This window comes from Argopecten irradians, chromosome 8 (genome assembly GCF_041381155.1).
Source record: "Argopecten irradians isolate NY chromosome 8, Ai_NY, whole genome shotgun sequence".
Lineage (NCBI taxonomy): Eukaryota > Metazoa > Mollusca > Bivalvia > Pectinida > Pectinidae > Argopecten > Argopecten irradians.
The window spans coordinates 11,293,483-11,319,537 of NC_091141.1; the positions used below are offsets into that span (position 1 = coordinate 11,293,483).

The window sequence follows — 26,055 nt, forward strand, 5'->3', positions numbered from 1 at the left end:
GTAGCTCTGGACAACAAGCATATGGGTTGGCGCTTCTCATTCGCATTGTTTCGTAATGCCAATTAAAACACAAAAATACAAAAAAGTAAATCCAGTATATTTGCAACTTTGGAAAGAGTTGTCACCATTTGACATACTGCCGATTGTTATTAATCTGTGGAGAGATAGAAGGTGTTTAAACTTTTAACTTCACAGACTGACTCACATGTTAGTCTTTCTGTTTTGTTGTAAAATTCATACAAACAAAAATAATTTTCTTGGCTTGAATAAAACACACTATATATGTTCTGACAGATGGTCATTATCAGAACTACAATTCTGTCCCATTGACTGAAATGTTGCAAAACATCAAGTGATGACAATTAGCGAGTGTCGAGTAACTTTGCATTTAGATATATATAGAAATATCCTACATTTATAATATAAACTGATAATTTATTTACCCATCATCACGCCTGAGTTATCATTACTACAATGTATATTTCAATGTTTCACATCTGTGACACGGCCATATAAGTACATTGTATATGGAATGACATTCATTTATTTGCTACAACAGAAACATATTAAACAGTTTACTTGTTGACTTTGTGCAGTGTGTTCACAAAAATGACACAAAGTTTAACGCTTATGGTGACATAGCCCATTAGCTGTTCCATTTAGTTTGATGCCTCTATTAAATGTTTTTACAACTGTTTCTGATCTTGTTACCAATATATGTACAAACAGTTGTAAGTAATGTGACATTAACAACAAGTTGCCAATAATGTGTGATTACATGTACGTTAATTTCATATTCTTAACATAATTAAATGGGAAAAAAACCTTTAAAACATAACAAAAAAAGTATTTATTTTAGTACATAAACATAAAAACCGATCATTGATTTACAAGGTCAAGGAGAGTAACTTGTACATGACAATTTCAAAATTGACTAGGGTACACGAAATTCGGCAGTCCAGAAAATTTGTAATCTGGGCGGTTTAGGCTGGGAACGAAGGTTTCCAGATTATCGAGGGTCCAATGTACATGTCAATGTATACATCTCTGTCCATGTATTCAGACAGATGCAAAGAGCAAGTTCACCAAGTTTCAATATGATTAACTTTCATTGCAAAAGTGTTTTTTTTTAAATTGTTGAAGTACAACAGAGATATAAACCTTTCTAAATTCAAACTAATTAAAGATGCTCCACCGCTGATGATCTGATGATTTGGCAAGTATGTATACTGACAATATGAAAGTAGAAACAGAGAAAGCAAAGAAAACCTAGCTGCTTTTAAAGTAAAAACAAACGTGAAAATATTGGCTTTAGCTTTCAAAAGCCCATTACATTTCTATATACATATCAATAATTAATCAATTATTTATTCATCAATTAAATAATTTTTTAAACAATAAATTACAGAAAACAAAGAAATTAAAATGTTGTTTACAATATACTGACTTATTCTGTGACAACTTAATTTTGTGATAACAAAACATAATTATATCATGGTTCTACTGTATGCCTGACACCTTTTGCTGCTAAAATGTATTGTTTTTGTCATTTTCTACTCGTTTGGAAAATATGTAAAATCCTACCACACAAGAAAATAAATTTAATACAGTATTCTGTGAAAAACACGAAAATTTAATACGAAAATAAGGTTTAGTACTCTGTGAAAATTGGTTTGGGAATGTTAAGCTCCTGCTCCTGGTTATGGCGGTAATTATAATTGTACTACATGTATAGGTTTAAGTTTTCAACAAGACATTTCTTGATCTGAGCTATTTTATAGGGCACAATCCTGTACTTAGCTTGTTGCAAGTGAAAGGTCCATAAAGTTGATTAATTACTGAACTTACCAGTAATGGAAAGGAGAAATAAGAATGTCATAATTCTATATATTTGGCAAATCAAGAAAGTTCCCTGAATTTTTTTTTTGTTCAACATCATAAGATGTTCTTAATGTTGCTAATGATATAAAAATATGAAATATCTTTTCTGAAGTTTTTGTGCTGACTAGTTATAAGCAAAGGAATACACAGACAACAAAAATGATAGTTTTCATCAAGGCAGATCATTGTAATAGTTCAATATAGCATCATTGACGTTCATCTGATTAAGAGTAATGTAGTATTTAGCCATCTCTACATCCTCAGTACTTGTCACTCCGAGAAATTCTTGTAACATTCCACTCATCACCTGATCAACAGGATCTGGTTCCTGGTGAGAGTTACCTCCCCTAGACGTAGCTCTCCTGTGTGAAGGTTCGTCCTCCCAAGTCACTGGTTCATGTATTTCAAAATCGTCTGTATTGAAAATGTTCATATCATTTGGTTCATTTCTTGTCCTGGTTGCTGATTCTTTCGGAATTACCTATAAATTTAAATCCATTATCAGTCAAGAATGCAAACTAATTTCAAATATGTTCATAGAAAATTCACTTGTCATATTGCCAAAGGCAATTTTTATTGGCTGTTACAGAAAAAAACCCTAAATATAACTTTATAATAGAAACAATGATAATATGTTATAAATTGGCAATGCATAGCAAATGCACCAGTAGCATCTTTAATTTTATCTTGAGTAATGTATTTTGAATTTAACAGCTTTTGAACGAGTAGGTTCTTAAAATATGTCGATAAGAATAATTGGTAACTTCTAATTTATTTCAAATTTTATCAAATTCCTCTCACCAATCTTCAAGTTTTAACTTGTGCTTGCTAAAACTTATTTAATCAATTATATCAATTTAGCATTCTCTAAATATCATAAAACACATGCAAGTCATGATTCAAGAATTCTGAATACTCTGTTTGAAAAGATATTTTTCCTGTGAACATATTTCATTATATTTAACTGCTCATAAAATCTAAAAAAAAGTACCTATAATGTAATCAAAAATCATTTTAAAACAAAATGCCTATAACTGAGATATGACCTTTTCTGTCTTGACCTCTGTCTCTTTGACTCCGTGTATTTTCTGAAGCTTGTTCCATATATGGTCATCCTGCTGTTTTCGTTGCTGGAGGTAAAATAGAAATATTACAGTGATTCACAATTATAAATAAATGAATCTTTACATAATTATGATCAAACCATACTTAATTAACATCAATATACTTCACTGTTTCTGGATTTAACCTTCAATATTCAGCAGCCGGATTTATATTGGAACCTTTAAAATGGCCAATGACAAGACGATTGATCAGCAGTATTAAGCCTTGTAGTATCTGATGGCTACCTCAATAAACAACATAATTAAGTATATAAATATGTAAAACATTGATAATCTAAAGGATAATATCCTTACTGAACTAAAAAAACAACACTTATACAATGTGATTAAACACTAATTTGAAGTTGTTTATGAAATTTCACTACAACTAACAAGACTATACGGAATATATGAATGACAATTATGCATATCAGCGGCAGCTGTTAGCTTAGAGTTGAGGTTTTATTCCTGAACCTAAGACTTTAGAAAATATTGTAGCATTACACACATGATTTGGTTCTACGTAGGCGATTCCTCTGTCCTGACAGCGTTTTTTACGGACAGTTTCTCGGACTTGTCTGATTCGATCGAGATGGCAGTCATCAAATGGTTCACCTTCTCCTCCTGTTCAGGTTGAAAAAGATACATGCTTGTATTTGTTTTATTTATCAAAGCTTCATATTTGATCTTTTTTTTTTATAAATTTGTAAAAAAAACATGGTACTTTCACCCTTACATTATTCAACTTCATGCTTTTCTAGTCTTCATTTTATTTGACTTGCCAGCTGCAGGTGCTGGCATAAGTCAATGATTTTTCCTTGGGGACTGTGGTTTTTCTCTGCTTTCTTATTCTGGCACATCCATAAACATTCCTGGTAGATGTACTAAGTAGGATATACAGCATCAAACTTGTACATTAATCAATTATCTTTTATTTTCTTTTAGTTTAAAGATGCTCCACCGCTGACAAATGTTATTTTTTCACTATCAAAAACAGCAGCAGACGATTTAGTGTTTTTCTTCAGTTACAAAAGTTACTAACTTTACACCATTACCACCATTGAAATGTTTGAGCTTCTAATTTTACTTCAAGTTGAAAATATGAAAAATAATTAATTGCATCCCAAAAAAAATCCCTGGCACTATATCCTATATGGAATGAAGTGCTGATTGTGCATGCACCAAAGGCGAAATAAATTATGTTATATTATGGTTGTGTTAATTAGACATATATATACATGATTAAACACCAATTATTGTTCAAATGATGAACATAATTTATGCTCTGTCGGCGGTGGAGCATCTTTAAGTATAGAGTTGATATTTCAGTGCTCAGTTTCATGAACACTCCCACTTTAAGGAATTCCTTAAAATTCTCAATAGGAAAGCATTACAGAAGTTAAGAAAGGCTCCTTTACTTCAGTTGGTTTTCCTTGACTTCTGTAATGCTTGTCTGTAAGGAATTTTAAGTTAAGGAATACCTTAGACTTAAGGAATGTTCATGAAACTGGGCCCAATACCTAGCATCATTATCTTTCATCTGTATAGCAAAGTATATGTAAATGATATCTATATATGTGTCACTGTAATTGATTTTACCTTAAAACACCTTACGTTTTACTATTATTATTATCACTGCTAGAACACCTTGTTATTACCTGTCTGTCTTAGGACTGTTAGACCTACGACAATGAGAGGACATTACAAACTCCAAGATGGCGACCTTGTAGATCGATCTTATCAGGCGGGATGTCCGCAAATAAGACCCCCCACCACCTTTGACCTATATTTCTTCTCTGAGTGGGAGGTCTTATTTGCGGTGAAATACGGTATTTTGTATTTTTTATTCTTCTTCTAATCTATAACATACTAATGTGGTACCTGATTGACTTGCTGTGGCTGTTGACACTGTGTTTGACTGTTGTAAGGCAGCTACTACTTGTGGACTTATCTTGAATGTGATGATGTACTCAATCATGGCTCGTCGGTTCTCGTATACCACAAACTCATTGTAGTCCCTAGGACAACCCTGCCAATTTATAAAAAGTTAAAGTCTAGGAAAAAAGGTCACAAGATTTTTCATCTTTTACACAGAAAAAAAATCCTTATATGTAGCCAGACAGCATTCTAGAATCTTTTGAAATCTATTGCTGAAATCAGACTTCCCAGTTAAGGGGAGATAATCCATGAAAATATTTTGAAATCAAATTCAAACCTAATTCTTAAAACTATAAATGAAACAGGCATTTTTTCAACATATTGCATGGAAGATTACAATTTACTGTAAATCTCTCTGAATAATCAAATAAGAAGTTTTTCAATCAATTACTGTTACTTTTATGAAGTTTTTATTTTCCGCAAATTCTAATATTTCAAAAGTCATTGACATTATGAAAACATACATCATATCAATGATGCATGTAAAGAATTATCACAAAAAATTATATTAATTTAATTTACATTTTGATCATCGCAAATTACAGGAGTCGATGTATGAGGAAATTTAACCCCAGCGAATAAAACTTGTAAAGGAAATGAAAAATATGGATCCTGTATTTTAAACCGTTATGCTGTAGATCATTTAACAGATTCAATGCATATCATGAACTAACCGCTACAGAGTCGTAAAACCTCCACATTCCTGGTTTTACATTTTCCTTCTCGGGTTCTCGTTTCAGACTCGTGTCATGCTGCCCTTCTGGGAAACACTGCAAACATATCAAGAGGTTAAAGGTCATGGCCATAACATGCATACTGTATACATGTACATATACAATGTCAAAACATCCATTCTTAATTAATAATATGTACATTTATATGTATTATAGAAGACCTCTGGTACCCAAGACAGTGTTTTTCATTCTGCCACTAATTTTTGAGTTTCAAATTCAAGACTGAAGGGTAGTGGTTAATCTTTTGGAACTCTAGTTTTAAATTCCCTCAACAAAAACTGCCACATCGATATCCTTAAGCAATATTCTCTAGCTGGTATTTCATTGGCTTCAAATGAAAGTGTTAAAATTATAAAATTGTTCTTATTTTTATCCAATTTCATAGATTTTCTTCAAAAGACAGGATCAAAATCTTCTCTCCCCAGTTGATTACTCCAGTTGATTGTGAAATCCCTGAATTGAACACGTGTAATTACCTTTGAGTCGCCGAGTATGACACGACACTTAAGAATATAAGCGTCCCCTGAGCCGTCCATATTCTCCGTGTAATACACACATTTCAGAGGATTGTCACTAGAATTAAAACACAATTTAGTTACACAATTAAAACACAATTTAATTACATAAATAAAACACAATTTATTTACATGTACTTCACATAAAAAGTTGAATTGAAATTGTTTGTTCATAAAAAATGAGTTACCGTATTGAACCCAATAAGCGCCCATGTCCCAATAAGTACCCCTCCCCTTTTTGAGGCCTGATTTCAATATTGCTTGGGCATTAGACCAAAACTGTATAGGTTTGCTATAATTTCGTCTTATTAAGCACCTTTCATTTTTCAATATTTTAAACGCACTGAGTGCTCATTGGGTCGAATACTGTATAGTTAATGTTTTTATGGAAAAATATCAGTTACGAAGATGAATGTTAATATTATGCAAGTATCATTAAATCCTTACAAATGAAAAATAAAACAAGTATTTGAAAAAAAAAATAGAATCTTAATTATATATGTTATTCAATAATAACCTATAGTAAAGATTATAAAGTGCTAAAATTTTTCTTTTGGGTTCCTATCAGTATAATTTAACTCAGGCATCCAAAAATGACACAACTTATAATTAGCATCTATATCAAATGATTTTCAAACAAGGAATGGGGGAAATCATTGGGCTTTTCATTTTCATGGATCTTATTATCCAATTGATTCTTTTTTTTAAATTGCTTCACATTTCAGTGTATTAATTCAATTTTCAAAACAATTTTATAATTTTCCAAAATTAAATATGCATACCATTACCCTGATAGTATATCGCATTCAAGTTTGATTCAACTCACCTGAAGTAAATACCTTTACCGAAATAGCCCATCCGACTAAGTCTCTGGTCTAGCCCTTCCTCACAGATCCGAGTTTTGTCGGCTTTTGTTCCATGGTACAAGTACCGTATGTTTAAGTCGAATCCTAAATATATTCAGTTACTCCAATTTTTTAATTTGAAGCATTGAAATTTTGTGCACTTTAAACTTATAAATTTTATTTGTAATTTTGCATGTAGTTTTCTATATAGATGTCAGGTCTAGACCTATTTGGTTGAGAATAATTAATCTTATCCCTTAATGGAAGGTAACTATTGTGATATCATTATTTTGTGAGCAAAATTCAAATTGTTTCTCTGAAAAAGATGATGATATGTTCGCAAACACATGACGTTACAATCATTACATGTACCTACCAGCAAAGACAGATAACTCTGTAATATGCAAATACAGCATATATGATTTTGAGATTTATAATGAGCATATTCAAGATAAGTTGTACCTTCATATACATTTATGTATATGTATACAAGTGTTGTAATTTGTTTATATAATGTAAAGTAATTTTGTTATCTGTATGCTACTGTGTCTTGAAAAAGGCAGAGATTACCTTACATATATATACGGTACATTTACTGTATATAAAATATTAGTTTTCTGGTTTTGTTAAATATGGTTAAAAAAAAGGTACATCTTTTATATCTATTCAGGACAATTTTTTTATATCTTACCTGGATGTCTCCGTCTGGCAGTATCCTCCATTTCCGACTTAAATCTATCTAATAAGTACATGTTTTGTATCCGTTCTATTTTTGTAATTTTTATACCAGTTTCTTTAAACTCGTCCTCAATTTTATCATACTCCATTTGTCCTGGCAGTAAGTTGACAAGTCTTACATCCATGGAGTGTCCTGAACTGTGATTGGTCGATTCTCCATCATCTGTCCAATTAACTGGAATTCCATCAGTATCAAATACAAATGGCCGAAGTTCCTCATTTTCGTTATTTCTCTGCCATTTTGTCATATTATTTAACCTAAACTTTTGCCTTTGTCTTTCCTGCATTGAATCTGCTTCAGATTTACTCAGAGCTCCCATTTTCATCAACTCTTCAATTTCCTTAGAAATTTCGTCTATTTCATTATTTTCTAAGCTCCTTCGTCTTTCAAACTGATTGGTCGCTCCTTGAATTTCAGGATTTTGCTCATCCACATTAAACACAATTCTTTCATTTTCATTGAAATTTGAAGGCGTGTTTCTTACTTCTTCAAAGTTGTCTTCTTCATCACTTTGATCCAAGTTATCTGCATCAGACATATGACTAGCAGCACCTTCTAATAAATCTGGTTGTCTCCATACAGAATGTTCGACTGCCGACTCCGCCACATAATATTCATCTGATCTTTCCACTGGGCCAAAACGTCTTGCTCTTCTGGATGACATTGAGGGAACATACGTCTGACCTTTGACCTGAGGTATAGAATTTGTTCCTGTAGATGGCAATGTTAGCAATGGATCTGGTGATGACCTTTGACCTGTAGTTAGTCCATCTGTCTCTAAATCTCCTGCCTGAGCTTGATCGGAGGAATCCAGAAAACTCTTTACAATAGTTTCATCAAAGTCTTGATCTGTTTGTGAACGCCGGATACCTTGAATAACATGAAATGAATGAATTCAATTCCAAGTAACTCTCTCTCTGGCATTTCTGCTTTTTGACTAGACTAGACCTATGGAATACCCTGTCATCCAGTTTCCCCACTAACTCATGTAATTGTATATCTCTGATAATGGCTGTATGCACATTTAAATTATTGGACATGTTGGAGGATCAAAAAAACCTTTTGGGGCAAGTTTACTTTTGCGTTAATAGGAATTGAACTAAACTGAATGTTTACCTATAGACATAAAATTTGTAGTATCTCCTCTTGTACGTTCCAGCAGTGCATCCTCACATTCGATACTCCAGGGGTTACGATCATTTACGATCTCTACACCCCTGGAATATCTCATAGTAAAACTGAAGGCAGCTCAGAGGAAAAAATCTGACCCAATCACAGGCCAGCATAAATTTTCTTTGAAGACTATACAGAGAGAGGAATGCCTAACTTCAAAGCCATACAGTCAACCACAGTGTACCGTTATACAGCTCATTTTGGGAGAGGGCTTATATATAGGCATAGCCTGCTGCCCAATCCCTATTAAATCAAATGATTTAATAAAATATTTTGAAATAAAAAATACAGCTCTTTTGATGTACATTAAAGAACTAAATTACATATTCTGTTCTGTTGCCTGCAGCTTTACTATGAGATATTTCAGGGGTGTAGAGATCTTAAGTGATTGGAACCCCATCGAGTATCTAGGGTATCATCCATAATGCGCAAGCGGAAGGATATCGTAATTAAATTTGAAATGTAATTGTAAGTGTAATTTTGTAATATGAAATTTATTATAAACGAGTTCAATAAATTGATATGCCATGAGCCTTAAAACTGTACAAATTTTCTTCCCTTTTCAGTTGAAATATCTTGTGTGAATATTTATATTCAAAAATGAATCACTTATCCATAGAGGACCAGGAATCGAACATGATGCAGAGATCACTTAAAAAAAACCCATCTGCTTGGCTTGATGGCCATGCACCTGGAAAATCATGCAAGACCCTGAAATAATTTTAAAAGTACATGTACCTGAGTTGATTCCCAGCTGGCGTGCTACCAATTTTTCCTGTTGCTGTATCAGAATGGCCAGTTTATGATCCCTTTCCTCTTGTCGAGTAATAGCACTTGGATATTGGAAGGCCATACATGCAGTTACCAGGGATACTGAAATATGTACATGTATTTATTTTACATACATTATATGTACATGTAATTATGTCATATTTTAAACATACATTATGTAAAGTAGACTTAAAGTATGGTTTAAGACTTCGTGAGCACACTAACTTATATTATTGAATTATTTTTTTTATTTTAAAGTACATCCTACATGTATGTTTGTAACCATGGATATAATATATGTAACCTCTCGTTTAGAGTGTTTAACTTCTCTTTAGCTCAATTGGTTTAGGTTCGTTACAGACTTGTAATCAATCACTATATGTAGACACTTACATGTTTGTTAATATGTACATGTCAGATCAGACATTAGATAAAAAAAGCAAAAACCAAATACAGTAACCCGTACAGTACTCCAACAATGTTAGAGGTATATCACGACAAGACACTTTTGATCATTACGTCGTGTCTAACATTGCCCATCAGAAGTTTCTCAATATCGACATCTAGCCTGTACAGGTGAAAAGTAATATAAGCTTCATGTAACTTTACTGTGATATACATGTACTGCACAATCTAATTAAAATTAGACTTGTAATTCCGCTCCGATACTCTACGTTACGCTTCAATACAAGAAGTGTAACGTAGAGTATCGTAGTGGGAGTGGAATTACAAGTCTAATTTTAATTAGATTGATGTACTGCATTACAATGTAATAATAACTGAATGTTATACTACACAATGTAATGTACACGTTACTGTATTTATACATGTAGGTGTAAATGTACTGTAGGCCAGCTGTCAAAAGCTAAGCATTTACGTTACTCATAATCACAGAAGCTCATTCCTAATTATGAGATACATTTTGTAAGTAAGATAGGCCACACCTATTTATATATATTATTGTACATTACACATATACTGTACAATCTAGACCTAACATACGTAAATACTGTACTTGTTATACAATGAACTGAGCAGCCTTACTGCAATAACCATAATTTAACAAATTAATCAAAATATAATTCAACATATACACTATGTATACCTTTTAGCTACATTACCTCATGTACTTCCGTTTTACATGGCGAAAGTAGATAAAGGTCTTTAGGAAATTTCTAGATCTATTTTCGTTTATGTCAGAAAACCCACAACTTCAAAACAAATCTTTGTCAAAGAAACGCTTAGTTACAAAATCCATATGATTTCGTTTCCTTCAAACATTTCAGTGACGCTATTGAAAAAGTTACTTTCACTTTGGCTGGTAGCCATTCTGCACGTGTAGATCTAGAGCTCAACTCCTTTTGAACTTTTAGAATTTCGAAGATCATTCGATTACAAGTTATTAACAACACGTGTGATTCAACTCTGGTTTGTTTTGAGACAAAACGGAATAATTACTTTCTTAAATTGCCAACTGAGAAAGTACGTTCAATGATCAGTGAACTCTTCTGTTAATTTCCTGAATGTATGACATCCCGCGGGTGATTTCAAATTTAGCATTAAGACAATGTCCTTGAGAAGCTTCCTCGTCGGTTCTGTGGCGTCGTACGCCTCCGTTGTAGTCTATTATATGGTAACAAAGGACAAGCCTTCCCCAGGTAAATAAATTATGTAACCATTTTCACTGACTTCTTGAATTACTATTCTCCTTTTGAGTCAAGTGGAATAGTCATAATCTTTTATCATATTCATTATTACTGTGTTTTCCTGTTTTGTAAGCATGCATACATATATAAATGCATTCTTAGTTTTAAACTCTTATGGCAAATTAAATTATCCAGTAACAGCTACTATCACTTGTACATTTTTTTGCTCACCTGGTCCGAAGGACCAAGGTGAGCTTATGCCATACCGTGGCGTCCGGCGTCCGTCGTCGTCGTCCGTCGTCCGTCGTCCGTCGTCCGTCCGTCCGTCCGTCCGTCAACAATCGACTTCTTCTCCATAACCGCTGGTCGGATTTCAACAAAATTTGGCTGGTAGCATCCTTATGGGCTACTAACTGAAAATTGTACAAATGATGGGGCTGACCCCCCAGGGGCCTGAGGGGCGGGGCCAAAAGGGGTCAATTTGGCTATTTCCATATAAACGACTTCTTCTCTGAAACCAAGCATGGGATAGCACCCATAATGCTATGGTAGCATCCTTATAGGGTGGGGATTCAAAATTGTACAAATGATGGGGCTGACCCCCCGGGGGCCTGAGGGGCGGGGTCAAATGGGGTCCATTTGGCTATTTCCATATAAACGACTTCTTCTCTGAAACCAAGCATGGGATAGAACCCATAATGCAATGGTAGCATCCTTATAGGGTGGGGATTCAAAATTGTACAAATGATGGGGCTGACCCCCCGGGGGCCTGAGGGGCGGGGTCAAATGGGGTCAATTTGGCTATTTCCATATAAACGACTTCTTCTCTGAAACTAAGCATGAGATAGCACTCATAATGCAATGGTAGTATCGTTATAGGGTGGGGATTCAAAATTGTACAAATGATGGGGCTGACCCCCGGGGGGCCTGAGGGGCGGGGTCAAAAGGGGTCAATTTGGCTATTTCCATATAAACGACTTCTTCTCTGAAACTAAGCATGGGATAGCACCCATAATGCAATGGTAGCATCCTTATAGGGTGGGGATTCAAAATTGAACAAATGATGGGGCTGACCCCCTGGGGGCCTGAGGGGCGGGGTCAAAAGGGGCCAATTTGGCTATTTCCATATAAACGACTTCTTCTCTGAAACTAAGCATGGTATAGCACCCATAATGCAATGGTAGCATCTTTATAGGGTGGGGATTCAAAATTGTGGAAATGATGGGGCTGACCCCCAGGGGGCCTGAGGGGCGGGGTCGAAAGTGGCCAATTTGGCTATTTCCATATAAACGACTTCTTCTCTGAAACTAAGCACGGTATAGCACCCATAATACAATGGTAGTATCCTTATAGTGTGGGAATTCAAAATTGTGCAAATGATAGGGCTGAACCCCGGGGGCCTGAGGGGCGGGGTCAAAAGTGGTCAATTTCCATATAAATGACTTTTTCTCTGCAACTTAACATGGGATTACGCTCATAATGCAATGGTTACATCCTTATAGGGTTTGGATTCAAAATTTTGCAAATGATGGTGCTGACCCCCCGGGGGCCTGAAGGGTGGGGTCAAAAGGGGTCAATTTAGCTATTTCCATATAAACGACTTCTTCTCTGCAACTAAGAATGGAAGAGCACTTATAATGCAATGGTAGCATCCTTATAGGGTTGGGATTTGAAATTGTACAAATGATAGGGCTGACCCCCGGGGCCTTAGACGACAATAGATGCGAGGTCAAAAGGTCAATTAGGCTACTATTTTCATATAAATTACTTTGTCTCTGAACCTATGTATTGGATAGCATATTTGTATGGTATCAATAGCATCATTGTATGGTTGTGATTCAAAATTAAACTTTGGGAGTCAATTTTGCTTATTTTTCTAATTGTCTGAGTCTTGTGATAATTACTAATGAAAAACCAGGTGAGCGATACAGGCCCTCTGGGCCTCTTGTTTTGTATATCCACCCCTGCACTATTTTATTTTGTAAATACATGCATGTGTCAGTTTTTCACGGCGATAACTGGGTGAAGGCATTTCAAGAGAAAAAAAAACTTCTTAATGAAGGATTTCAAGTGAAACCAGAACATCATCTTCTTGAAGGGCAAATTGTTATGTTAAATAATTAAATGTACGATATTTATACAACACCTTTCATTTTGCAGAATCTGCATCCAAGATAGAAACTGCAAGTAAACATATCCTCCCTCATGGCATTCCCGACAGAGGACCAAACATTCGTATCTATGACAACCATGTGTTAGCATATGACCAGGCAAAGAAAACACCTATTTGGGTGGCAGAGAGGATCACACAAGAACATGTTAATGGTAAGAAATCTGTAAATATAATTTATTTTCTTTTACTTTGTTGCAGGTTACAATTACAAAGTAATAAACAAATATACACAGACGTGTTCAAAAAAAGTAAATTGATACCTTCAAACCATTATAATCCAAATGTTTTCAAAATGTACAATATTACTTTACAGCATTTAATACAATCATTAATATGTACAGATATGAATTTTTAGGTAAATTAATTATTTTGAGGATATCAGAAATAAGGAGTTTAAAAAAGTTATAGTGTATGCATAATCCATTTTTATCATTATCTATCAATAAATATGAAATTTAAATGGCAATACTGGTAGTGATTATTGCTGCATATTTGATATCGAGAAGCATCAAATTTTAACGACAGGACCTGCAGATAGGAAGAACATCCGATTTAAACCTGATCCAGATGTCTCAAAACGATTTAGTGCTGATAACTCTGACTACTTACGGAGTGGGTGGTCTCGTGGCCATATGTCCCCAGCCGGAGACAATAAACACTCACAGGTATGCTGTATATTAAATCAATTACAGAGTTTGTGCTGAGTGTTCTATAAATTGAGTCCTCCTCAGATAAAATGTGGTCCCTTTATGTAATTGGAATTGAGTTAAATTGGGTCCTCCTCAGATAAAATGTGGTCCCTTTATGTAATTGGAATTGAGTTAAATTGGGTCCTCCTCAGATAAAATGTGGTCCCTTTATGTAATTGGAATGGAGTTAAATTGGGTCCTCCTCAGATAAAATGTGGTCCCTTTATGTAATTGGAATGGAGTTAAATTGGATACTCCTCAGATAAAATGTGGTCCCTTTATGTAATTGGAATTTTAGTTAAATTGGGTCCTCCTCAGATAAAATGTGGTCCCTTTATGTAATTGGAATTGAGTTAAATTGGGTCCTCCTCAGATAAAATGTGGTCCCTTTATGTAATTGGAATTGAGTTAAATTGGGTCCTCCTCAGATAAAATGTGGTCCCTTTATGTAATTGGAATGGAGTTAAATTGGGTCCTCCTCAGATAAAATGTGGTCCCTTTATGTAATTGGAATGGAGTTTCAGAAAAAATGTCCTTTAGATTGTCCATGCTTAAAAAGGATATTGGGATGGCGTACATTAGATTGTAAATACAAATCCTGATTTATATTTCATATGGTTTTTTTGTAGACAAGATTATCATAACTGTTAAATTCAACACTCCTCATATTCTGTTCTATTGCAAAAGCATTTCTATAAAGATATCTACAAATGGTACACACATGTAACTAACCATATATTTTGGTTCTTGTTCAGATCAATACTTGTATTCTGTTGATGTTTTTTTTCTGTTTCTGAAACAATTACTCACTACCCTAATCCTGATCCTGGCTTGTCTTTGAATGACTGTATCATCAAAAACCTAAATAAAAATCAAATATAGGCCTATATGATTACATTTAAATGTTTCTGTTAACTCTTTAATCTTTGATTATGCTTTCTAAATTTTCTTTATTTTAAGTCCGCCCCCCATATTACCATATAGTTATAAGAATAGCTCATTGTTATTTAACTTTCCGATTTATATAACAGGGACATGAGACAGATTTTTAGCTCACCTGGTCCGAAGGACCAAGGTGAGCTTATGCCATACCGTGGCGTCCGGCGTCCGTCGTCCGTCGTCCGTCGTCCGTCGTCCGTCCGTCCGTCCGTCGTCCGTCGTCCGTCCGTCCGTCCGTCCGTCAACAATCGACTTCTTCTCCATAACCGCTGGTCGGATTTCAACAAAATTTGGCTGGTAGCATCCTTATGGGCTACTAACTGAAAATTGTACAAATGATGGGGCTGACCTCCCAGGGGCCTGAGGGGCGGGGCCAAAAGGGGTCAATTTGGCTATTTCCATATAAATGACTTCTTCTCTGAAACCAAGCATGGATAGCACCCATAATGCAATGGTAGCATCCTTATAGGGTGGGGATTCAAAATTGTACAAATGATGGGGCTGACCCCCCGGGGGCCTGAGGGGCGGGGTCAAATGGGGTCCATTTGGCTATTTCCATATAAACGACTTCTTCTCTGAAACCAAGCATGGGATAGCACCCATAATGCAATGGTAGCATCCTTATAGGGTGGGGATTCAAAATTGTACAAATGATGGGGCTGACCCCCCAGGGGCCTGAGGGGCGCGGTCAAATGGGGTCCATTTGGCTATTTCCATATAAACGACTTCTTCTCTGAAACCAAGCATGGGATAGCACCCATAATGCAATGGTAGCATCCTTATAGGGTGGGGATTCAAAATTGTACAAATGATGGGGCTGACCCCCCGGGGGCCTGAGGGGCGGGGTCAAATGGGGTCAATTTGGCTATTTCCATATAAACGACTTCTTCTCTGAAACTAAGCATGAGATAGCACTCATAATGCAATGGTAGTATCGTTATAGGGTAGGGATTAAAAATTGTACAAATGATGTGGCTGACCCCCCGGGGGCCTGAGGGGCGGGGTCAAAAGGGTTCAATTTGGCTATTTCCATATAAACGACTTCTTCTCTGAAACCAAGCATGGGATAGCACCCATAATGCAATGGTAGCATCCTTATAGGGTGGGGATTCAAAATTGTACAAATGATGGTGCAGACCCCCGGGGGCCTGAGGGGCGGGGTCAAATGGGGTCAATTTGGCTATTTCCATATAAACGACTTCTTCTCTGAAACTAAGCATGAGATAGCACTCATAATGCAATGGTAGTATCTTTATAGGTTGGGGATTCAAAATTGTACAAATGATGTGGCTGACCCCCGGGGGGCCTGAGGGGCGGGGTCAAAAGGGTTCAATTTGGCTATTTCCATATAAACGACTTCTTTTCTGAAACCAAGCATGGGATAGCACCCATAATGCAATGGTAGCATCCTTATAGGATGGGGATTCAAAATTGTACAAATGATGGGGCTGACCCCCAGGGGGCCTGAGGGGCGGGGTCAAAAGGGGCCAATTTGGCTATTTCCATATAAACGACTTCTTCTCTGAAACTAAGCACGTTATAGCACCCATAATACAATGGTAGTATCCTTATATAGTGTGGGAATTCAAAATTGTGCAAATGATAGGGCTGACCCCCCGGGGGCCTGAGGGGCGGGGTCAAAAGTGGTCAATTTCCATATAAATAACTTTTTTCTCTGCAACTTAACATGGGATTACGCTCATAATGCAATGGTTACATCCTTATAGGGTTTGAATTCAAAATTTTGCAAATGATGGGGCTGACCCCTCGGGGGCCTGAAGGGTGGGGTCAAAAGGGGTCAATTTAGCTATTTCCATATAAACGACTTCTTCTCTGCAACTAAGAATGGAAGAGCACTTATAATGCAATGGTAGCATCCTTATAGGGTTGGGATTTGAAATTGTACAAATGATAGGGCTGACCCCCGGGGCCTTAGACGGCAATAGATGCGAGGTCAAAAGGTCAATTAGGCTACTATTTTCATATAAATTACTTTGTCTCTGAACCTATGTATTGGATAGCATATTTGTATGGTATCAATAGCATCATTGTATGGTTGTGATTCAAAATTAAACTTTGGGAGTCAATTTTGCTTATTTTTCTAATTGTCTGAGTCTTGTGATAATTACTAACAAAAAACCAGGTGAGCGATACAGGCCCTCTGGGCCTCTTGTCATTCAATGGACTAATAAAATCTTACATGGGCCTGTCAGGTGGACAGGGATATCTCAACCAGAGTGAAAGATTTTGGCTGGTCAACCCGAGGCTTGCCGAGGCTTGATGATCAAAATCTTTCACAAGGGTTGAGATATCCCTGTCCACCTGACAGGCCCATGTTTGATTCTTTTTCTCCCATACTTCAACGAGAAATGGTGAAAACTCAGTTGACATGAACTTCGATGTGCGTAAAAATGGTCGTTGCATATATTGATGACGTCACTGTCTAAAGCGTGTGAGCTGTCTTTTCCCTACCCCGATAAAAGAGTAGACAGAGTTATCTTTTCCCTAGCAACCGCAGGATAACCCTGTCAAGTATGGGAGAAAATATTAATGTATTATAGTATCTATAATATATTGACAGTTGGTCGGAAATTTGTGCCAAGTCCAAGTGATTTCTATGACACTTGTATTTATGCCAGTCTGATATCTTATCAGGCTGACCAGATTTATGTCTTGCAGATATTTCTAGCTAGCATTATGTTTTGTCTTACAGGAAGCCATGTCTCAGTCTTTCTACCTTTCCAACATTGTACCTCAGAACTTGGATAATAATGCTGGCTTTTGGAACCGTTTAGAAATTTACTGCCGTGAGCTGACACAACGGTACAAAGCTGTTACGATATTTAGCGGACCACTTTCTCTGCCTTCTCAGCTGGAGGATGGCAAAATGGTGGTTACATACCCAGTAAGTATATTGTACCATTTGTATTCAACATGCAATGTAGCATCTTTTCTTTAAAATTTTTGATTCAACATTACTCTTCATCAAATAAGATAGACATATTAAGTGAAAATTTGAAAGGGTTTTTATTGCTCTCATGGTATTCATGCATTGACAGCTATCAAATCAGTGCACTTGTCAAATCCTTGGTACAGAAAATAAAAGTCATTGATTGATATTTGCTTTTAATGAATGTGTTGGTAAAAGAACAAATTAAAACCAATAATTAAATTTTGAAAACAAACTTAAATACATTTTTTGATATTCAGCACATAAGTAGATTTTTCATGTATTTGCAAACTTAACATTTGTAGGTTCTAGGAAAAAACCAAGTAGCTGTCCCAACTCATTTATACAAAATCATCATAGTTGAGGATGAAAACTCGAACCCTGTCGGCATTGGCTCTTTTATTGTGCCTAACGAGCCAATCGGATTCGAGCATAGTCTGACAGAGTATCAAGTACCACTGGATGAAGTTGAACGAAGATCAGGAGTCTCATTCACTCCAAAGCTTGATACTTCCCATCTTCGTGATCTGTGTGAGATAGACTCTTGTAAACTAATGGCAAAAAGAGACTTTGATGGATATTTCATTGGCAGACGTTTAAAGGGAGCTAACAATAGACAGAACCTTGAAAAAGCGTGGAAGGAATTAGAAACAAAGAACATATCTCCAACACAATATCATATAGACGTGTATAAACAAAAGGTTCAGGAATTTGAAAATGAAAAAAAGAAACCAGAGGAATAAATAATTGGAAAATTTGAAACTGCAAGGCTTTGACTTCTCATCTTAAAACATTTTTTGAGAACAATTTTATTAATATTTTTTCATGTATTATGAAAAACCCTGTGGAATCTACATACTATTACTCTGGTTTTGCATATTAAAGAGTTATATGTCTTTGCAGATATCAGTATTTTATATGATGACATGTGTTTGTGAGGATGACATTATAATTTTCTCCAGAGAAAACTGTACTGAAACTGAATAACAAAATAATGATATCACAACTGATACCTTCCTGCAATGGAGATAGCTCAGTAATATGCAAAAATGGAATAACATATGTATCTTTTTAAACCACTTTCTGTTATGAACCCATATAAAAATAACTGATATTTTTTTTGCAACAAAATACCCATGGTTTTTACTGAAAAAGCTTGCTTTTCCAGTATTGCTACGGCCCGGATGACCCACTAATTTAAATGCGATTGACCTCTCATTTGCATGCGATTTTTTCTCTTTTCCTCTTTCTAGAACAAATATGCTGCCATAGTGCAGTTAAACAACTTCTATGGTATTTCATTAAATAGAATAGTTTCAAACATGTCTACAAAAACTATAGCATGAACGTCTATAATTGAAAAATAGTGAGGATAATTTGCATCAGTGGTAGCGATCGGTGGCCTAATTCTCGCCAACATTTGCATATATTTATGTAAACATCCGGTTTGGGTAACACTAAATTAAGGAATTGTCAGGATTTTGGTATGTAAGTATCTAATTGTAGTTTGATGTATACATTCATAATCTATTATATAATGTCAATTTTTTTATTCATCCCGACGTAAGAAAGATACAAAAGTTGTTTGTTTTTACATGTATTATATTGATAGTCATTTTGGAGAACAGGTACGTTCGTATTGTGATCATGTCATTACGATAGCCCACTGAATTTAACCAAGTCTCACTCAAACAGACGCTTGTTAACTACGTACGCATCAAGCGTCTGGGTGATCTATGCAGAAGCTAACAAACACGATAAATTCTGAGTTACGCTGGTTCCTTATCATTTCGCACGGATTGTCAACTAACGCATCCTTTCATTAACGAGGGAATATTTAATACACGGATACAGATACAATGAAATATCGTGACACTCAGCAATAGTGTAAACGGCCGAATGTAAACAAAGACGTCATCACGCAAAGCGGACCTGTGATGTAAACTTGCAAGTCAAGAGATATTTTCCATTTAATTATCGAGCGTAATAAATGCATTCTCATATCTGAAAAACACCGAAGAATATTTGAACACTGCATGTTGCAAGCCACCTTGCTAGTAAACTACGGAATTCTTTTTGTATTTGGAGACAGAAGCAGTGAAAATCGTAAGTTTCATTTCGTTTTGCTTCTTTGCCTATCATGCCTATGGGTCGGTATATTATTATATGAACTATTTGACAGACATCGGCACATGAAGTGAACTTACAACATCAGGAGTATGTGTGAATTCCTGCTAACATCCATATGATCGACGTTTTATTTTATTACAACGCAACAAAATTGAATATCACTTTAAATTTGAAGTAGTTTGTTGTTATATAATTAGCAGTTGACAAGATTCATTTTTGGTATTATTTTCTAATGCGATGACATCAAATTTAATATTAATGCATAGAGTCAATTTACCAGATTGTCAATATGTATATAAACATCACAAAGCATGTGTGTGTAATACACATGTGAATACAGAATTTCTTTAGATAAATAGAAGAATTGTAATGCTAGATTTATTTAAGACAATTGATATCTGGGATTTCGAAATTGGCGGTATGAACTTAAAACATCGATTAAACAGTCACTACATATATAACTTCTTGGATTCAGAGAATTTATAATAACACTTACCAAAATAAACAATAACCTGTGCACTGTAATATATCATACATGGTAAATTTACACTTGCTCAATATTACAGAATTTGGTTTAAAGTAAGTTTTGCTAACAGTAAAAAACATTGTATTTTATCAATGTGTATCAGGTATAGGAGACAAATTAATTATGATGCTAATATATTAAAGATGCTTCACCGCTGACAAATGGTATTTTTTCACAATCAAAAACGGGAGCAGACAATTTAGTATTTTTCTTCAGTTACAAAAGTTACTTACTTTACACCATTACCGCCGTTGAAAAGTTTGAGCTCCAATTTCACAATTTTCCAATTTATGGAATGAAGTACTGAGTGCGCTTGACCCAAAGGAAAAATTAATTATTTTATATTATTTTTGTGTTAATAAGACTTATGAATACACGATTAAGGTTAACTAATTATTGTTCAAATGATGAATATCATTTATACTCTGTCGGCGGTGGAGCATCTTTAACTCAAAGTACTTGTATACATGAGTCCAATTTCTTCCTTTTGTCATTGTTAGATGATTTCTGTAACTTTTTTATAACAAATTAAGAATATTGATATATATGTTAAATTTTATAATTACAGGACTCATTGGCTAGTCATCTGAAGCAGATTCATAATTGTTGAAGACTGGAGATTATCAGGATTACTTTGGAAGCAGTGAAATGATTCTAAGGATGACTACCAGGCATATATTAAACTAGCTGCGACAACATACATGTAGCTCTGGACAACAAGCATATGGATTGGTGCTTCTCATTTGCATTGTTTCGTAATGCCAATTAAAACACAAAAATACAAAAAAGTAAATCCAGTATATTTGCAACTTTTGCAAAGAGTTGTCACCATTTGACATACTGCCGATTGTTATTCAATCTGTGGAGAGATAGAAGGTGGTTTAAACTTTTTAACTTTACAGACTGATTCACATGTTAGTCTTTCTGTTTTGTTGTAAAATTCATACAAACAAAAAGAGTTTTCTTGGCTTGAATAACACACTATATATGTTCTGACAGACGGTCATTATCAGAACTACAATTCTGTCCCATTGACTGAAATGTTGCAAAACATCAAGTGATGACAATTAGCGAGTGTCGAGTAACTTTGTATTTAGATATATATAGAAAATATCCTACATTTATAATATAAACTGATAATTTATTTACCTATCATCACGCCTGAATTATCATTGCTACAATGTATATTTCAATGATTCACATCTGTGACACGGCCATATAAGTACATTGTATATGGAATGACATTCATTTATTTGCTAAAACAGAAACATATTAAACAGTTTTACTTGTTGACTTTGTGCAGTGTGTTCACCAAAATGACACAAATTTTAATGCTTCTGGTGACATAGCCCATTGGTTTGTTCCCATTAGTTTGATGCCTCTATCAAATGTTTTTACAACTGTTTCTGATCTTGTTACCAATACATGTAAAACAGTTGTAAGTAATGTGACATTAACAACAAGTTGCCAATAATGTGTGATTACATGTACGTTAATTTCATATTCTTAACATAATTAAATGGGAAAAAAACCTTTAAAACATAACAAAAAAAGTATTCATTTTTAGTACATACATAAAAACATCATTGATTTAAAGGTCAAGGAGAGTAACTTGTACATGACAATTTCAAAATTGACTAGGGTACAACGAAATTCGTCAGTCCGAAAATATTATAATCTAGGGCTGTTTAGGCTGGGAACGAAGGTGTCCAGATTATCGAGGGTCCAATGTACATGTCAATGTAATCCAAATAACACACTGATTTTGAGAATGGTTGTTTTAATATGCTGTTAAGAATTCCTCAGTGTCCATTTTATGCATTATATAGAGACAGTATCATACTGAATCTAGACTTTGATATACTTTTTCTTTCAATATTGCAGCAAAGTAACAAGAACTGCTCTTTACTAACTAATATGCCTGAAATACATTGTGTGTAGTATCACAGAAGGAGAAGTAGAAAAAATAATGTATTGTGATTTTATTTCATGTTTGTATATAAGTATTTTTGAATAAACATAATTCAAAACAATTCAGTTTTGATTTTGATGCAGTAACCAATTCTTTAAATGAACATTTGACCCTTAGTTTTTGTCAATTCATTTCTTCTCTTGAAAATTATCTAATTAATTGCCTTTTGCCTTTCCTCCTGTTAGATCTGTACCACATAGTTCATCGGAAAAAAATACTTGTATATTATATGCATTGCACATAGTTCTTTATAAATGAGGTCTGTAAACAACATTTGCAGCATAAGCCATGAACTTTTGTAAAAATGCCATCAAGGGATATCCATGTGTCAGATTATACTTTCTTCTTAATGGAGTCTTAATGTTTCCCTTGTTGTCATTTTACTGCAGATTGTTATTAGCTGTAGGTCTCCATGACCTTGTCCTCAAGATCAATTATCAAATAATCATAACTACAATTTTTTTTCTTTATTTTGTTATTCAGACAATTATATTCAAACATTAGAGAAAAGGTCACATGACACTGACTGTAAATATTTGTTGAAAACTGTTGAATTCAAGATAGGTTCAAAGTTCAAATCTAAAAGAAATTTTCTAGCATTTTCTTAAAATCTTCTCATAATTTTTAGATTCATCTTTTGATATGAGGAGGAATAGTTGTCTGCAATCTCAACAATTTATCCAAAATTAATTAATAGGCTAGTCCAGATACTGGTTTTAATCCGGCAAAATTGCAAAAGAATTTATTTTTAGTACAATCGAAAGAAAAATGTATTTTGAATTATATGTAAAAAGTCCAAAAGAATCTATAACGGGAAAGTTGTCAGATTGATTGTCAAAGTTTGCCTATTTTCGCTTATTTTACGTGTTGTGTATGGTCCTCCATACATGTGAAATGGTGAACTTCCGGTTACGACGACACGACATGCCACTGTCTCTTGAAACGATTGTAATGCAACTAAACACTATAAATCACATCTTGATGATCATAGTAAGTCAATATTAACTGTTTATATGTGCAATTATGACAGCTATGACTTTAAAATGTGATTATTACTCTATAGTGGAAACAATTTTTAAAAAAATCGTCTGCTTCGACCGAGTGATGCCGCTTGAGCACTATCAAAACAAAATAGATTAGGGCCTACTGACTTAGATATAGTAAGTTTGTTAAATTAAATCAGTGAATGGTAATAACGAAATCAAATCATACATTGATGAAATTGTGTCACGATATGTTTATTACTAGCGGTTTTGAAATGTAAACATTGAATAAAAAGTTGTTGGTCACAGCCATAGAAATATTGTATGGAAGCCTGTGGTTGCCGTTCCTTGCCGTTTTTAGGTTTTGCGTACTTTATTTGCAAGATCAAATAACACTTTTAAAGGACGTTTTAATCGATTGTTTAAATATGTTCTGTTTTATTTTTATAAGATGTAATTTATAAATTTTATGTTTTTAATTATTTTAATGTGTATAACATGTCTCGAATTTAAAAAGAAAACAACATTTTGGCTTAATCTTTCTGACAGCACATACTTTTCCGTCATGTACACATACATGTAAGGTAAGGGATGTTCAGGGCACATATATGGGTTGTTGTAGTTCAGTAATAACATGCATAATAAATTTGTGCTGTATTGTATTCGAGATTTTATTAATATCTCTTTGTTTTGTCACAAGACTCGCAAAATATTACTGCTTAGTAGAAATGACGTCACTATAAAATTACTTGACGTCACGAAAGATTTGCGTGACGTCATGAATAGGAGATACATTAACATGACCAAAGAGTTGCCTCATGGCTGTTGTATCTTCACAACTCATTCTGACGTTATCTTCTTCAATAATCAGGTAGTTTTATAAGTTATATACACCAGGAAGTGAGTTTAAATTTACTTCAATTGATCCATTAAAACACTAATATATGTAGGTATGCATATGTCTATGTTATTGTCTAATATAAATGTATGGAATTTCTTTGTATTGAATTTCTTTTACTTAACGATTGGTTCGACATATTTTTATTCAATTTTCATTCTTAACAAGTATTATATGTTTCTGTTTTGTATTTTCCTAACTGTATAACTTATAAGGTTTGTGTTAAGTTAACACCGAATTTATCAAGTAATTCAAAATATCGGTTACTAAAAGATTTATCGTTTTCTCATAATTATTTCAAACCTAAAATGTAAACAAAATAGCAAATGAACCCTTAAATGCTAATACTTTACAAATTATTGGCATTAACACAAAGCTCAAAACTTCTAAAAAACCGGGAAAATGAAAAATAAAACACATACACGCACACGAACAGAAAAATAAAAGTGCTTGCTTAACATTGAACGTAAATATGCTGGATTCCATCTTCACAGGAGTTTACGAGATTTTAGCGAATCGGAATTGCGCTTTCATAACCATTTATTATATGTATGTATGTAGAGTTTGTGTTTTTTTTAAATATTAATTTCGAAAATTAATATACATGACGCATTCCAGTATTCAGGACAATGGAGCCGAGTTTGGGACAATTACTTATAGTTAATTTTATCCTGAGCCATAGGATGGGAAATGATTGAAGAGTCGGCTTTTATGATCAAGATCGTGCATATCACAACCAGGGATATAAAGAAAACAGGATATGTGCAAAATGTATGTTTATTTAACAGAATATATATATATATTAAATACCTTCCTATTTTCCACTATTCTCATTGGATAATACATGGTCACGTGACGGTCAATATTCCTTTGTGAACTTCATTGCACAAACGCTGCATTTCAGGGTGCCGTTCTTTGACAAACGCTTTTCTTTTGATTACTATGCACATTCGAAATTACGACATTTGTTGAAGAAACGACATATCTAAAATAAAAATTAAGGACCCCCTCGGTCATTATTTGAAATTCTACTCAACAAAGGCTCAAAAATGAAAAATAAGTTTTATTGCTGAATTCTGATTTTTTTAGAAATACTTTCAGTGTACATGTACGTCTGGTACTTTGTGGACTACTTGATAGTCAAGAATAAAGTACGAACAGAAAAGTGATCATTAAGCCATCGGTAACCAAAAAAACCCACCAATCAGAGTGTTCATAGACCATTTTAGAGGTCTTAGGTCTAAGGATGTAGATAAAAACTCGGTAAAACTCATATTCTACATGGATATATCATACGTAGTACAAGAAGGGGGAAAGTTCGCCGAGACAAAAAATCTCCCCCACCATGTTGATTTAAAGGCTTTCGGTTCTCAGCGGATATTCAGTCTTCAGAAAAAACGGTTGCAGTACTACCGTTGGAAAGATCGATCATTTGTCGTTCAAAATCATC

At 34.5% G+C, this 26,055-nt stretch overlaps 2 protein-coding genes across 3 annotated transcripts; one reads left to right on the forward strand and one right to left on the reverse strand.

The window, feature by feature from the left end:
- Positions 1-1,641: 1,641 nt before the first annotated feature.
- LOC138329347 (uncharacterized) lies at positions 1,642-10,925 on the reverse strand. Of its 2 annotated transcripts, none has more exons than XM_069276271.1 (10): positions 10,821-10,925; positions 9,667-9,801; positions 7,708-8,625; positions 6,998-7,121; positions 6,133-6,229; positions 5,597-5,692; positions 4,866-5,013; positions 3,493-3,608; positions 2,928-3,011; positions 1,642-2,362 (listed from the first exon to the last, which is right to left on the reverse strand). In XM_069276271.1, the coding sequence occupies exons 2-10, from the start codon at positions 9,779-9,781 to the stop codon at positions 2,054-2,056; spliced, it is 2,007 nt and encodes a 668-aa protein (XP_069132372.1). In that variant the 5' UTR covers positions 9,782-9,801; positions 10,821-10,925; the 3' UTR covers positions 1,642-2,053. The 2 variants fall into 2 exon arrangements, with proteins under 2 accessions (XP_069132372.1, XP_069132373.1); XM_069276272.1 differs by having other exon boundaries at positions 10,805-10,895.
- An 82-nt stretch (positions 10,926-11,007) lies between these two features.
- Positions 11,008-18,927, forward strand: LOC138329348 (nuclease EXOG, mitochondrial-like). The gene is made up of 5 exons (XM_069276273.1): positions 11,008-11,357; positions 13,506-13,670; positions 14,044-14,183; positions 17,860-18,051; positions 18,402-18,927. Exons 1-5 carry the CDS (start codon positions 11,267-11,269, stop codon positions 18,837-18,839), a joined length of 1,026 nt encoding a protein of 341 aa, XP_069132374.1. The 5' UTR covers positions 11,008-11,266; the 3' UTR covers positions 18,840-18,927.
- Positions 18,928-26,055: the final 7,128 nt, after the last annotated feature.

Coding starts and splice junctions, on each gene's coding strand:
- LOC138329348 (XM_069276273.1), top strand. CDS start 11,267: ATGTCCTTGAGAAGCTTCCTCGTCGGTTCTGTGGCGTCGTACGCCTCC. Junction 14,184..17,859: donor GAGACAATAAACACTCACAG/GTATGCTGTATA, acceptor TTTGTCTTACAG/GAAGCCATGTCTCAGTCTTT. Junction 18,052..18,401: donor AAATGGTGGTTACATACCCA/GTAAGTATATTG, acceptor TAACATTTGTAG/GTTCTAGGAAAAAACCAAGT.
- LOC138329347 (XM_069276271.1), bottom strand. CDS start 9,781: ATGGCCTTCCAATATCCAAGTGCTATTACTCGACAAGAGGAAAGGGAT. Junction 8,626..9,666: donor CCAGCTGGGAATCAACTCAG/GTACATGTACTT, acceptor ATGTTATTCAAG/GTATCCGGCGTTCACAAACA. Junction 5,014..5,596: donor GGTTTTACGACTCTGTAGCG/GTTAGTTCATGA, acceptor ATAAATTGGCAG/GGTTGTCCTAGGGACTACAA.